Here is a 14,385-nt window from a genome sequence, read left to right as displayed (position 1 = left end):
TAGTAACCCGTACAAAAAACGTGTTGCTAATTTTGTTTTTAACTTTTAGGATTTTGGCAACTAAATTTTATTTTTATAATAATCATTTTTGAAGAGGGGTCATTTAAATATAGATATACAATTTACGAAAACCTTCTTTTCAATCAAACGGAGCGTAAAATTGATTCAAAAAAATTGCGGTTGTTTAATTCGTATTGAAACTAATTAAAAATGAACAGTCTACATGTATAACGTACATTATAATAGCACTAATGTAGTATTAGACATACATACATACAGTACCAAAAGCACCTCGAATCTGTGTAAACTATGCAACCAGATAAACAAAATGTGTTCACAGGGAACGGTCTGGGTGTGCTTTTATTTTTATTGGTTAACCAGACACGTACGATTTTTTAAATTGCGTTTGCATTCTAGAAATTGTAAAGTATTATTGAAAGAAAGTACGCTACGGTTTGCTCTTTTTGGATGTTCGGACCAAGAATTTTTTTTTTTATATTAAAAGTATGTTCAGAGCAAAGTTATTTAGGTTTCATTTACTTATATTAATACATTATAACTAGGGAACGACGTCGCACGTATAAGGTCCGTACCTAGGTTTTTATGGCTGTAAGAACTATTTCCTTTTCTTGCTGTGACCTAACCTTACCCAACTGACTGAAGAAAATTGAAGGTGCGGGCCCTACAATAAACAATTACCAGCTGCTGACAATTACGTTATGTGGGTACGCCCCCTAATCATAACCATCAGCACATTATACCGTATATGGATGTCAACATTGTTGACTTTTTAGTGCAATTTCATGGTATAGTCAATAATTCAATCAAGAAGTTAGTTCTACGCCCATACGTTACATGTGGCCACATACATATATATAATATATAGCGTGTCTGCCGATCATGTGGTGACATTAATGGTTTTTATTTCATTCAAGCGGCACGGCAGGACAAAATGCCTGTACGCTACCATGTCGTGACACACATCATTTGCTTTTCCACGTGCTCGTTTTTTGTGACCACGTACATACTCCATGATAGAAGACAGTTTTAAGGCTTTATTATATTGTAAAAAACAGTTAGGGAACGCGAGGGTCTTCTAGCATGGCTCTGATTTAATTAGGGATGCGACAGGAACACAATAGAAAATGCATTCAAAAAATGAAAAACCCCATCCATTTAAATCAAAGTAAAGCAGGGTAAAGGTCTAGATCAGGCCTTCTTAAACTATGGGTCGCGACCCCAAATGGGGTCGCATAGCAAAATTCTGGGGTCGCGAAAGATTTTAATGTATATTGTTACTTAATAAATAAACCATCAAAAAATATTTGTTTATCCTTTATATTTATATGGGATCGCCAGGAAACTAGCTATCATAAATGGGGTCGTGAATGAAAAAAGTTTAAGAAGCCCTGGTCTAGATGATAATTATTTTCAAGCAGGTGGAAGTGGGGGATCGAAAGAGGGTGGTCACTTGTACAAGACCCGATAACCTAACCTAAACTACCCTATTGATAAAGATATTTAAATAATGTTTTATATAACTTTCTCAATATTTTTATGTATTTTTCATTAGTTTTTATTTACATGCCTAGAAATGTATAAAAATTGGCATATTTATTAACTTTGAACCCCCATAACTTTTTATGGGGGTCAGACTGCCACGAACTTTTTCAGGTACAGTAGTGGGGGATACCTCCTCTTTTGACCCCCCCACTCCACCCCTTTCGGGGGTGGGGGCCATCATCTAGACCTTTACCAAAAGCGGTATTCAAATATATCTTCGTTTGCGTAAATTCAGTGACAGGGTGCGTACTTATAACTGGGTGGGTTTCTTTGTAATATAGAGAAATTGGGAGATAACCGACGCCCAAAAGTGGGCGATCACTTCTTTAAAACACTGTGCATGCATCGGAATTTGAGTTTTATGTTATTAGAATGAATAAACATGTCTATGAATCCGTTATGTAGTATAGTAATATCGAAGTACATTGCATGCAAATACACCCACGTGTTTTAAACCGCCTCCGCTATAAACTTTGTTGTAAATGCACGAGTGGGCACTCAGAGTCATTTACGCACTTCACTCTACTTGCAAATGATTTTAATGTATCGACTTGACTTTTATAATACCACAAATGCTAAATTACTTATTCTTTAATGATTCGTTTCACTTATAAAAGTAATGAATGAGAATAAGAGATAATTTTCCCAGAAAAGGTTTTTAAAGACTTTATTGTATTTCCTATTAATCAATGTGTATTAATTAAATATTTAAAAAAAACGATTCTTCTGTGAGTTTGTATGTTGCCGTAAAACTCGCTATTTATTGAATGGCTTTTGATGCAGTTTTTACTGTTACTTCCGGAGGTTATAAATCATGTTCACCATTGACGATGATGACGAGATTTGTGAAAGTAGTTTTTGTCTTTAATAATAGATAATCTCAATAAGGCTTTCAGTGAAACCTATTCACTGTTTTAATCAAAAGTAGAAGATTGAGTCATAATTAGATTCGGACTCAGGATTGATATCAAAAGTCGATTTCAGTTTTTGTTTTTTAATTGTTCATTGCTATAGTCTGTTGTCATTGTTGCAGTCGTGCTTCTAAAGACGGGGATCCCCCGGTTGCAAACATGGAAGCAGAAAAACGCATCAGACGCGAAATTGCCAACAGCAATGAGCGAAGACGAATGCAAAGCATTAACGCCGGATTCCAATCTCTTCGATCTCTTTTACCTCATCACGAAGGGGAAAAATTGAGCAAGGTAAGTTATTCATGGTTTTCTACGTTCGTTATTTAAGCGACTTCGTCTGCCGAAAAAGAGAGCTCCACAGTCTCTTCAAATCGCTCGTACGAATGAGAATTTTAATTATTTGATATTAAAGTCTGCTAACCTTCTAAAAAATTGACGAAAAACTGACGGGCGGCTGCTGACTGTCAGCTTATGGATAGTGAGAATCACGCTTTAATAGGAATTTCATGATCATTTTTATTAGAGATAAAAAATAAGCTTCTTATAGGAATAAAAGGAAAAAATTGATCAAAATCTACCGTTTTTCTTTGCAGTTAGTTTCTGTTTTGTAGTAATTGTAGGTCTAAATTGTGGTATAATATTGAATTAAAATTAGAGATAATTGAACTGATGTAAAGACGATATATTTATTATCATAAAGTCGTCAGTCCTACGACTGGTTGGACACACGCCTCCACCCTTTCCTATCCTGAGCTAATCTTCGCATTTTCCTAAAACTAGAACAACCCACATCTTTACCTATCCTATATTATTTGAAGTAAACTCTTCCTTGCTAGATGCTAATACCGCTATAGATAGATATATTTATATCGACTAAAAAAATATAAATTGCAATAGAAGATTTATATCAATCATTTCTCTAGAAAATTCCTATGTAAGATTAAATAGTATGTTTTTTAGGTCAATTAACCGTTTTTTTTTTGAAGGTTGAAAGCTAAAAATAACCTCACCTTAGGTGTATTTATAACCGAGATAGAGATACATATGCGTAAATACAAATTAATATTGATAGGTATAAAGTGTTGTGGGCCATACTACTAAAAACTTGAATGAAAAGGCTCAGTAGAAAGTCCGTCAATCTATCTAGGATGTTTTGTGTGGTCTGCTTAAGTCGATGACCTTTTTGCATATGTATTTATATGTGTATGTGTGTGTGTTAACTGCAAATTTGAAAGTTAGTTGTATAGACACAGCTGTTAGGCATTAGAGATAGGCAAATAAAGTGCATGCTATGGCAAAAGCGGGTTTCAAAAGATAAATAGATAAATTTGTTGTGATTTTGACATATGTCCGACTCCACACTTCCTGATGGTTAATGCAAAAGTAGAATGAAATCTGCTGTTCTAAACAAACACCTATGATGACCAAATTGTTGTCCATGATTCCATGTAAAGAAAGTGTAATAACACAAGTTGATGTGTGATTTTTAAATAAATTGTGCGTCTACAAATTATTTATTGGTTCTTCTCGCAATAAATATCCTTTTACTGGATTCTGAATCGAGATCATCCTGTATTATTGTTAATAATAAGGCAAATATCAAAATCTCAGAGGAAGAGTCTGACTCCCTTCTCATTTCCTATTATCTTACCACCTGGATCTAGATTATTCATGTAATAATCTCTTTCAATATTTTCTAAACATATGTTTTTTAAATGTATGCTTTTTAGAATAATTAATACGTAATGTTGCATTTTTACAAACAAAAAGAGATAATGTATTTGTTTCTTTACAATTTAGATAAATATCTTACCTTTTATCATTCTTTTAGAGGTAAAATATCTATTTTTTTTTTACAATTGGCGTGTTTTTTACGATGTCCACACGACTGCAGGTTTTGCCAGCACTTCCACGTGTAAATCATTAAAACAAATACGTGTTTTTCTGGCGTAAAAAAGGATGTTTATTATTGTGTTATTTTTTTGTTTTCGATCGATTTACACAGTAATCTCTTCGATAATTTTTCGCACTACTGCCTAGCCACAAAAGAGGATAATAATAATAATAACATACCTGTCATCCGACCATTTTTGCTATATTCATTTTATAAGTATTTATTTATTCATTTGTAACTTCAACTGTAATATGGTATCTAATACATAACACATTGTTAGGAATCTTTGTCTCNTTTTGTTTTCGATCGATTTACACAGTAATCTCTTCGATAATTTTTCGCACTACTGCCTAAGCACAAAAGAGGATAATAATAATAACATACCTGTCATCCGACCATTTTCGCTATATTCATTTTATAAGTATTTATTTATTTATTTGTAATTTCAACTGTAATGTGGTATCTAATACATAACACATTGTTAGGAAAATTTGTCTCAAACCTATAAAGTAGTTAATCTTATCATCCGCCACATTAATTTATAAAGTGGTTGAAAATGTTTTTTTACCTCACCTACAACTCGGCACGAAACTGTGGGACCCGCCCTTTTAATCCCTTCGAATAAACACGAAAGAATATTTATTATACATATTATAGGTTTAGTAATCAAATCTTAATTTGTTGCTCTCTAGTAGATTAATGATAACGGACTAATTTTGTCTAAAGAACGTTAAAAATACTTTTTATTGGATCTTTCTAATAACACTTAAGCCAGCGCCAGCATTAGCCTTAATGGCGCCCATGGGCAATTTTTTGATAGCGCACCCTTTGTAAAGCCAATGTTGTGGAGAATTGAAAAAGAATATCAATTTATATATTAAACTGACTGTGCCCGTTCAAATTTGGACAGTGAGAACCATTCACTATGATTGTGGCAGGCATTTTCAATAGTTTTGTAATCTAAGCTGTCCAAAATCAAAAATGTAGTGGTTGTAACACCTTTGTCAATCAAAATACCTAGGTTTTTTTCAATTAAAAATTTCTTATTAGAGGAAAGCGCTCTGCTATCAAAATTGGAGTCTAAGCAATTGTTTCATCTTTTATCGTAATTCCAGAATGTTGTACTATCAACTGTCCTAGTTACACCGATTTTGTCTAGAAAGCATCATCGCTAAGTTCGAATATTCTGCCAAAACCCCAAAGTCAAAGTTGAACTTACGTATACATATGTTCGCTTGCATACGATTGAGAATAATTCCGTATAATTTTAACATATGTACGTGTGTTTGTATAGACTGATACTATATTGGTGGCAGACCGGCAGACAGATAGGAATCTAGGTCAGGGTATTTTTGAAACGTTGTCGTGCACGTGAGGGATGAGATCACACAGCTTGAATGACAGCGTATTACAAATCGTAGCGTTGTCAGTGCTCCCAAGTTTTAATATACAGTCGAGCTCGAATATTTTTCTGTTCCCCTGTTATTCCAAAGTCTTTAACTCGAGTTTCTTCGTTTCTCTAATTTGAGATTCGAGTGCGGATGGTTACACTATAAATTGTTTCTTTAATTGGAATTTCTATTAATTTTCTTCAGTCCGTGCGAACTTTGAAGAAAATTAAATCTGTTCTTCTGTCCTTTGCAATATAGCGTCTTCTGTTTAATAACAAAGAAGCCTTTATCCTAAATAATTTGTATCCATATCCAGATCCGAAATTTCGTATTCATAAAATCCCTAGTATGTAGATTGAAAAACGCAAGGGATTAAAAAAAACGATTGTCCACACCTGTAATGGAAATTGACGTGTCGTTATCAAATGGCACAACGGCAGCCATGCAATTTCAACTCATTACGCGTCGCGACGTGTCGTGTATCCCGTAATTTGGCTATGAACGCCAAACGCCGCAGCGCGCCGTCGACGACGAGCGTCGCGTCGGCCGATAGCCTACTGTAACTGAAATTGGTACGAGGTCACATAAACGTTTTGCGACGCCTTAACTGCGAAATAGTCACGGTAGGTTATGTACAGAATGTATCTGCACATTTATCATTGCACGTATGTATGTATGTAGATACCTACTTGAGGTTAACTCATCATTTTTAAGAATAGGTACTTTAAAATATTCTGTTTATAGCAATAAGTAACAATACTACTACCACCTATTACAATTAAATTAATTTCTTTTTCCATTTATTAAATACTTGGTGTGGATTGCTTTTAAATGTTGAACTAAAATGTTTATTTAAGATTTATAGTCAACTAGTGACCCGCCCCAGCTTCCCACGGGTGTAATGCTGATACTAAATATATTTTTGTTTTGTTTAGGTTATTACCGAAAAGGGGAAATCTGCAAAAGATACCCCCTGAACATACTAAATATACTACAGATTGTCTTTATATACAACATTCACAGTTTTTTTTTGTCATTAGACAATACAAACCGGCTTCCCGGCCGGTACCGCCGCAACCGCTATGTCCCTGCATTTTAAGTCTGTAATATCTTCGAAAATATTCATTTAAATTAAATGCTGTAAAGGGCCATATTGATCTATATTAAATGCGCAATGTATTTAAGATAGTTAATTGGATAAGAATTAATGGTGTATTGCCTACAATCGCTTCGTAAATAAGCCATTTTTGCTCATAAAAAGTAAAGGATAAAAATGGTTATTGTGGGTTATCCCTAAGAGATAGACATATACCATCCCGGACTTTTTTGTAGACCCTTTTAAGATGTACAATATTGTAGTACATTATTTTGATCTATCTCGTAGGGTTCAGCCAGCGTTTGCAATGTAAGCGCAAAAAATGTGTTTATTTACGACATCACATTAGAAACCTCTAAAATTATCAGTGTTTTCCTACTATATTATGCGTGTATTATACATATAAACCTTCCTCTTGAATCACTCTATCTATTAAAAAACCGTATCAAAATCCGTTGCGTAGTTTTAAAGATTTAAGCATACATAGGGACAGACAGCGGGAAAGCGACTTTGTTTTATACTATGTAGTGATTTAGTTATAAGATTACATTTCTTAAATTCCATATTGTAAAGAGAACAGAGCAGTGGCGATTTTTTTCTCCATCTTGAACGCCTTTTAGCGATTCGTTCCATTAACGCTGTTACAGATTTTGGTTATTTTAAAGCTTCAGAACCAAGGAACTAAATCAGTTCTTGAAATCTGACCGGCTAATGCTGTAATTGTGTACGAATTATAATCGTGAACGTAAACTCATCGGCATTTGACCGCCGGTGCCGCCCATAATTTTTTGCAGATGTCTATTTACAGATCAGACTAATAAAAGAGAATCAAAACGGTTGTCTATTAATGTGTAGTCGGGGCCATTGTATATTTACAACATCGTTCTATTGCCAATCGTCTTCGTGTCATGCCGGTGTTCGCGGTAGTGAAATGAAAGAAACAGCCGCCGTTCACGGTCTGCTGGACGTGATAATGACAGATAGTGCAGCCAGATAATGAGTCCGATGTTGCGGTAGGTCGATAGCTCAATAGGACTTTGTACTCCACCAGTTTTCTTGATTATTATTTTAACTGTGTAGTTGGTGCCGTTTATTAGCATGTTCTACGCACTCTAAGCCCATAAAATTAAACTCGAAGTAAATATTAGAAAATTTTAGGTTTTATCATGTCGTCTCAAGGATATGAGTAAAATAGAAATAGCAGATTTAAATGCTTATTACACTGTACGTTTGAACATTACAAAATGCACATTTCTGTACTATTCTGGAGTATTCGAAAATGGCTTTACTGTTTGTAGTCTTCAACAAATACGTCAAGTACCAATAACGGTTTTAACTTCATAAAGTAAACATGGACGGTTACGCCATAATTATACATTAACCTAACGTTAATAACACCTGAATACAAGGCTTTTGAGAATTCAAAAGTTATACGAAGAAACATCAGTACATGCAGAACAAATATGTTGCGTATCTTTATTAGACTTTAGTGAAGCTGAAGATAATAATGTACCGTCCTCGTATGTAGTCATGCAGCACACATAAAGTTGATTTATGACCGCCTGCAAAAAACGCCGGGGCATTTACGGCAGATTAAAAGAGTGATCCTATTTCCTACTGTTTAGAACAGCTGTATTTGTAGTTCAGATGAGTAAAATGAAATGAAATGAAATTGTGCACCACCTATAGCCCCATGTGATCACCCACTTTATATAACTGAATCGCGTTAAACATATTCTACTTTTCCCACACACAGCAGTTACTATTTGTTGATATATGTGTATCTGTACACACAAGTGCATACGTATGTATAATGTAAATAAAGTCAATTTTTTTATAGAAACAAAAGACGCTATTAATAATAAAGCACTATCAGTAGGTACATGCTTAATAACAAGGGAACGCTTCCTGTTATAAATTCCGCGAGGCAAAGCATCGATCCTGTAGCGATATACATATTGCAAATATTATGATTATACGATATCCCAGACAAAAGTTTATCGTGGTGTACACTGTACACCTCTGTCCGTACACACTTATGGGCATGGACATGAACGAATAATAAGCTATCTAAATAACGATTTCAGTGGCGTACATCGTATTTGTAAATTGTAAACAAATTGGTAATTAAAGAACGAGGGAAATCGTTTTACGTGACCGCATTCAACGTAATTGTATCGGTTGTGAGCGTCCGCCCTCCATGTCTTTAACTAAAATTATGCGTTTTTCTCCGAAGGCTGCCTGTATAGCTGACCTTGCAAATCTGTGGCGAAGTCCCAAAGTCTCATAGGGTAAAATGTAAGAATCTTTACACTGTTTACATGTAAAATTTACGATTTTAGAAAATTTTGAAATTAATCACAACTAATGTATCTCACTCATGATCAGTGTTACGCAATTTTGTAATTTGTTTTCGTAGTATGTAATTAAGGGAGTACTAACTCGAATAACATGATTACAAAAAGTTTAGACAATGTTTTGTGTGAGCATTCATAGTCTTCCTGCACGCTAATTGTAAAATATAGATATCGAAGTAAGCCATACATAACTCTCAAGGTGACGTCATGCGCGGACTTGAACGATGAATGATGAAACGTTTCACATATGTATGTGGAACTTGATAAGACCTCCTGGTATATGGGTGCGCAAATTGCTTCTCGTTCGTTTTAAAGAGTGCTTCACTATCATCTGCATTCCACGCTTTATTAGCGAAGTATCATTTAAAACAAATGACGCTAGTAACAGTAAGTGTCCGGTTCAACGAACGGTCAATCGAAACGACACATAGAGAGAAGCCGGCCGGCCGGCTGACTGGCCCTGACCTGGCTTATGCTCAAAAATTCCTCGTTCTATTATAGATCGGTTGGAATTCACAAGTGAAAGGTATACACTTACATAAATAATGGATATCGTGTAATTAGGTTTGTCCGAGTCCGCGAAAAAAGCATTTCGATCCCAGACCGATTGTCGAGCTTCACGCACCACGATCTAGCGCCTGATGATAACAAAAGTTAACCGTTACTATAATAAAATTACATACACAATAAATGCCAGGTCTACGTCAAAATAGTGCCCTATTTTTTAAATAAGAATTAGACACACATTAGACTTTATGTTAGTAAAATAGATTCGTGATGTTTCGGTACACGAAATTCACTCACAATCAGCACTTTTATTCAAGGCATACATATACTTTAAGTTAATAGGATGCTTTTAAATTTTGTACACATTTGTACAATTCATTTGATACTACTGCAGATACTTGCGAAACGTTTCCTTCGCAAGTATTCCAACCATTTTCGCTAAAAAAGTACGGTGAATGTTTGAAAATTTAATAATTTTTCAATAGGACAGTAAACAAACTTTCTAGACCTTTTTTTTCAGTTTACTCGTACCTCCAATACATACACAAGCTGCCCCTATTTAAAAAGTATCATTGCATGAATATTTAGATTGTATTTCTGCCTCCATTAGAAAGTTGATGCTTCCCTCACATACTGTAGCCTTAATAATGAAAAGTTTTTTGCTTTTCATGCGCCCATATTGCTGGTTTCTGATTTAATTAAACTTGCCATAACGAAATTTGGGGTTGCGGTTCAATCGTGGGGTATCAAACACATTAACCATATTGACTAAGGGGTAGGTGGCGGTAGCAGGAAGAGGGAATTGTGTACGCTGCTCTTTTCGATAATCGTGGTAAATGTATCCCTTAATTGGTCTCTCGCAAGGAAACACTTCTTATTACGCTACGCTTATTATTTTCTTTAGGGCTTCTTTGGAACACATGGCGACGAGGTGCAATTAACATATGTCTTGCAATTTACCGTAATTAATAACTAAAATAATAAAGTACGTAATATAAAATATTTTAATTTTTTTAGCAAAAATTTTGGCACTTTCTATTCGGTTCTTTCTCTTGCCTTTTTGAAATAAGGGATTCTCTGGTTCTGTTAATAATGTATGGTGTGTTTACAATGTTCAAGTCTCCCTTTCCTTGGTATTTTTGCGTACCAGAACAGATTTACGAATTATCCCTTCAAGTCACTATTGATGTACCACTTCATGCGATCAAATGCTTCTAGTAACCGACTTACTATGGGGTATTTGACTCGAAATATTGACCGATTTCTTGATGATACTGTAATGGTAATTTCTGTTACTTGCTTCCTACCTTCAGTGAACACCGAGCTAAGGACCGATATTACTGTTATGGTTAGGGTTGCCACCTTTTCAGGCTTTACGTAAAGTATTTCTCGACTAAATGGTTCAAAAAAAAAGTACTCAGCGTAAAAATAAAGTATTTTATTTTTTGTTTTTAAAAACATATTTTTTGTTACACCTAGCAGCCAGTAACAAATTGCTGTCGCTCTTAAATACATTAATAGCCTCTAAACATGACAAACAAAGATTTAAGTAAACTAAAAGTTCATTTTTAATTAGTTTTAATGAAGCTTTATTCCTGTCGTCCCGCCACTTTGCGTTCATAACAGAGAATACTCTTTCTGTAATTGCTGAAGTGGCCGGAACGGACAGCAAAAGTGAAGATTTGGGAAATCAGGTTGTTCCGTAAATATGGCTTGCTATTTTTTCTGTGCAATATTATTGATGTAAAAATACTTTAAATTTCGAATAATCGCTTACAAAATTACGATTTACTTAAGGCCGTGTAAATAAAGTATTTTTGCGTACTTAATGTATCTTGTAAAGTATAACGTACGCACAGTCGAAATAGAGTACAATACTTTATAATAAAGTACTGGTGGCAACCCTAGTTATGGTCCCTATGCCCTTTTGTAATTTTATTACAAATTATCTTCGACTTTCTCAAGTAGTTGTACCTACAGGCGTTTTGCCACGAAATTATGAAAGAAGTCTATTTTTAACACATTTCCTAATTAATAATACAAGTTGAAAAAGGCAGCTGAAGAAAATATTGTGGGGAGCATCCCCGGTATTCCCCCTTTGTATAGGGGCCTGATTGAGATTATATATTCGCACGTAAGAAAGGAAAAAATGCCACGGAGGCGTTTTGCTGCATTCAATCGGCAATACCAAACATTCCATTAATGCAGAAACCGTTAGCATGAATGCATTCTCTCAACCCGAACGCGTTACCATTTACGATGCTAAAGTGAGTCATGCTCAGTCAGCAGACAACCTTTGCAAAACCTACGACCAGTCACGTACTACTAAATAAAATGCATGAATCAATCTTGATATTTATGAACATTCACTAAACGCAGCCAGAAATTTTATTCGGTGAGAGAATTCCAACCACTCGCTGGTTTATAGTCGAATTTGCAATTCATTGCATATGTTGTATATTTTTGTTTAGAACAGATCGAAATGATCGTGCATGGAAAATTAATCTGTTTTTACGAAAATTGATTTTGCGATAGGTAAAGTACGGTAGAACTTTCCTTTATTGATTCGCCTTTATAAACTGCATTCTGCCCTTTTACTGACCGCTGACAATGACCTCCAGTATTATAAGAAAAAGCAATTCTTCACGGTTACATTTGTCATTATCATAAGAAGTCATAAATGAATGAAATAAAACTATTGCAGTAGAAAGCGAATTGCGCTTTAAAACAGTTGTCCCAAGAAAAATTGTAAGTGTGTCATGATAATGAGGCTTAAATTTGTACCATATTTCACGTAAAACAAATCCAGGAAAAGATTTAAAACATTTATTTTTAAAAACCACAATAAGTATTCTTCCACCTACAGAAGATACAGTGTGTTTTATACCTTTTCATGTGTATAGGTAAATATAAAAATAATACAGGAGAAACTATATTTACGAATATCTTGGAATATTTTATGAAAATCCATTCACCCATATCTAACCAATGCTTTTTTTAACGATTTCGTGATGGTGGTGTATATTTTAATTNTTTATAAACTGCATTCTGCCCTTTTACTGACCGCTGACAATGACCTCCAGTATTATAAGAAAAAGCAATTCTTCACGGTTACATTTGTCATTATCATAAGAAGTCATAAATGAATGAAATAAAACTATTGCAGTAGAAAGCGAATTGCGCTTTAAAACAGATGTCCTAAGAAAAATTGTGTGTTATTGATAAGGCTTTAATTTCCTGTAACTCCATACTTCACGTAAAACAAACCCAGGAAAATATTTAAAACTTTATTTAAAAACCACAATAAGCATTCTTCTACCTACAGAAGATACAGTGTGTCAAAGTAATTATTGTGGTTTTTAACTAAAGTTTTATACCTTTTCATGTGTATAGGTAAAAATAAAAATAATACAGGAGAAACTATATTTACGAATATCTTGGGATATTTTATGAAAATCCATTCACCCATATCTAACCAATGCTTTTTTTAACGATTTCGTGATGGTGGTGTATATTTTAATTCAAATTCGAAACGAGAGAAGATTCATTCGAAAACATGACATAAAATTAAAAGACGGTTTCGGTATGAATTGGTGTCTTGTAATTACTGTTTACTACAACACGGATCTAATTAGAATCCAGCAAGGTGACAGTACATAACAGCTGAGAGAAAGCTCTTTCATCAGAAACAGTTTTGTAGGCGTTTATAACCGTTGCTGTGAACTACAATAACATTTACCATTTACATATACCTGCATGTTCTTTAAAAATAAACATAATATTAGTTTATGCTAATCGTGTGAGGAGGTGGAGAATGATCATTAAGCATCATATTTGACCATTAATCACCCAAATTATAAAATGTGTTATCACATTTGTAAAATTCACACTTTATATATGCTTTTAAGTTGGGCACAATACAGTCCTCTGTCAAAACCATAAGGGTTCCTATATCCTTATGTGCCTAGGGCTCCAATAGGTTCAAGACAGTCCTGCATGAACCCCTCACTTAGCTAAATATCTATCATTATTTCCTTTAAAACAGAAACGGTTTTAATCAGATACATGGGTAACACTGAGACAGTTATATTCTTTTATGAAGTAGTTAATTACATTAATTAATTTGTTTTATTGAAACAAGAACGGTAGTCATTAGAGTTATAATAATAATTGCATTAAAAATTTATAATTATATAAATTATATTTATTAGGCTGCTAATAACCGGATTGACCGACTATGTTCGACTTCCGGTACTGCCGGATGTTTAACCAATTTGGATTTTTATTAAAGTTACGCTTTGTTAAATCCGGTTATTGTACGTAATTTTTTGCAGCATGTGAATCAATATTCATATAAAATAATTGACTTAAGTGCTATAAACAAACGTCTATATTAGATAAAAATAAATCGCGCGGGTGTTGTGTTTTTTTATTCCATTTTCGAATATTCTGCATAGGCACCTATCCAAAATTAGTTTTTTTCTAAATTCATTAATTACCTGTGAAAATCACATATCTTCTTTCTCGTTTCCATTTAGGACTGTAGTCAGTTGCTGTGTTTTTTAACACGCCCTTGCTAACTTAGGAAATGTTTCATGAGTGGAATAGACAAAGTAAGCATAGGTACGTAAAAAATCAGGGCCGGCTTTATAACTGTCTGGTTGGA

General features: G+C 34.3%; 1 protein-coding gene across 1 annotated transcript in view; it reads left to right on the top strand.

Moving 5' to 3' along the window:
• LOC108744842 (transcription factor AP-4) overlaps positions 1–14,385 on the top strand; it is a 40,568-nt gene that overhangs the window by 7,047 nt on the left and 19,136 nt on the right. The window contains exon 2 of the mRNA XM_018480792.1: positions 2,597–2,765. Within this exon, the coding sequence (XP_018336294.1) occupies positions 2,597–2,765 (169 nt within the window). The remainder of the gene's footprint in view (positions 1–2,596; positions 2,766–14,385) is intronic.

This window comes from Agrilus planipennis, unplaced genomic scaffold (assembly GCF_000699045.2).
Source record: "Agrilus planipennis isolate EAB-ADULT unplaced genomic scaffold, Apla_2.0 scaffold35, whole genome shotgun sequence".
Classification (NCBI taxonomy): domain Eukaryota; kingdom Metazoa; phylum Arthropoda; class Insecta; order Coleoptera; family Buprestidae; genus Agrilus; species Agrilus planipennis.
This window is presented reverse-complemented; position numbering and strand designations above follow the sequence as displayed.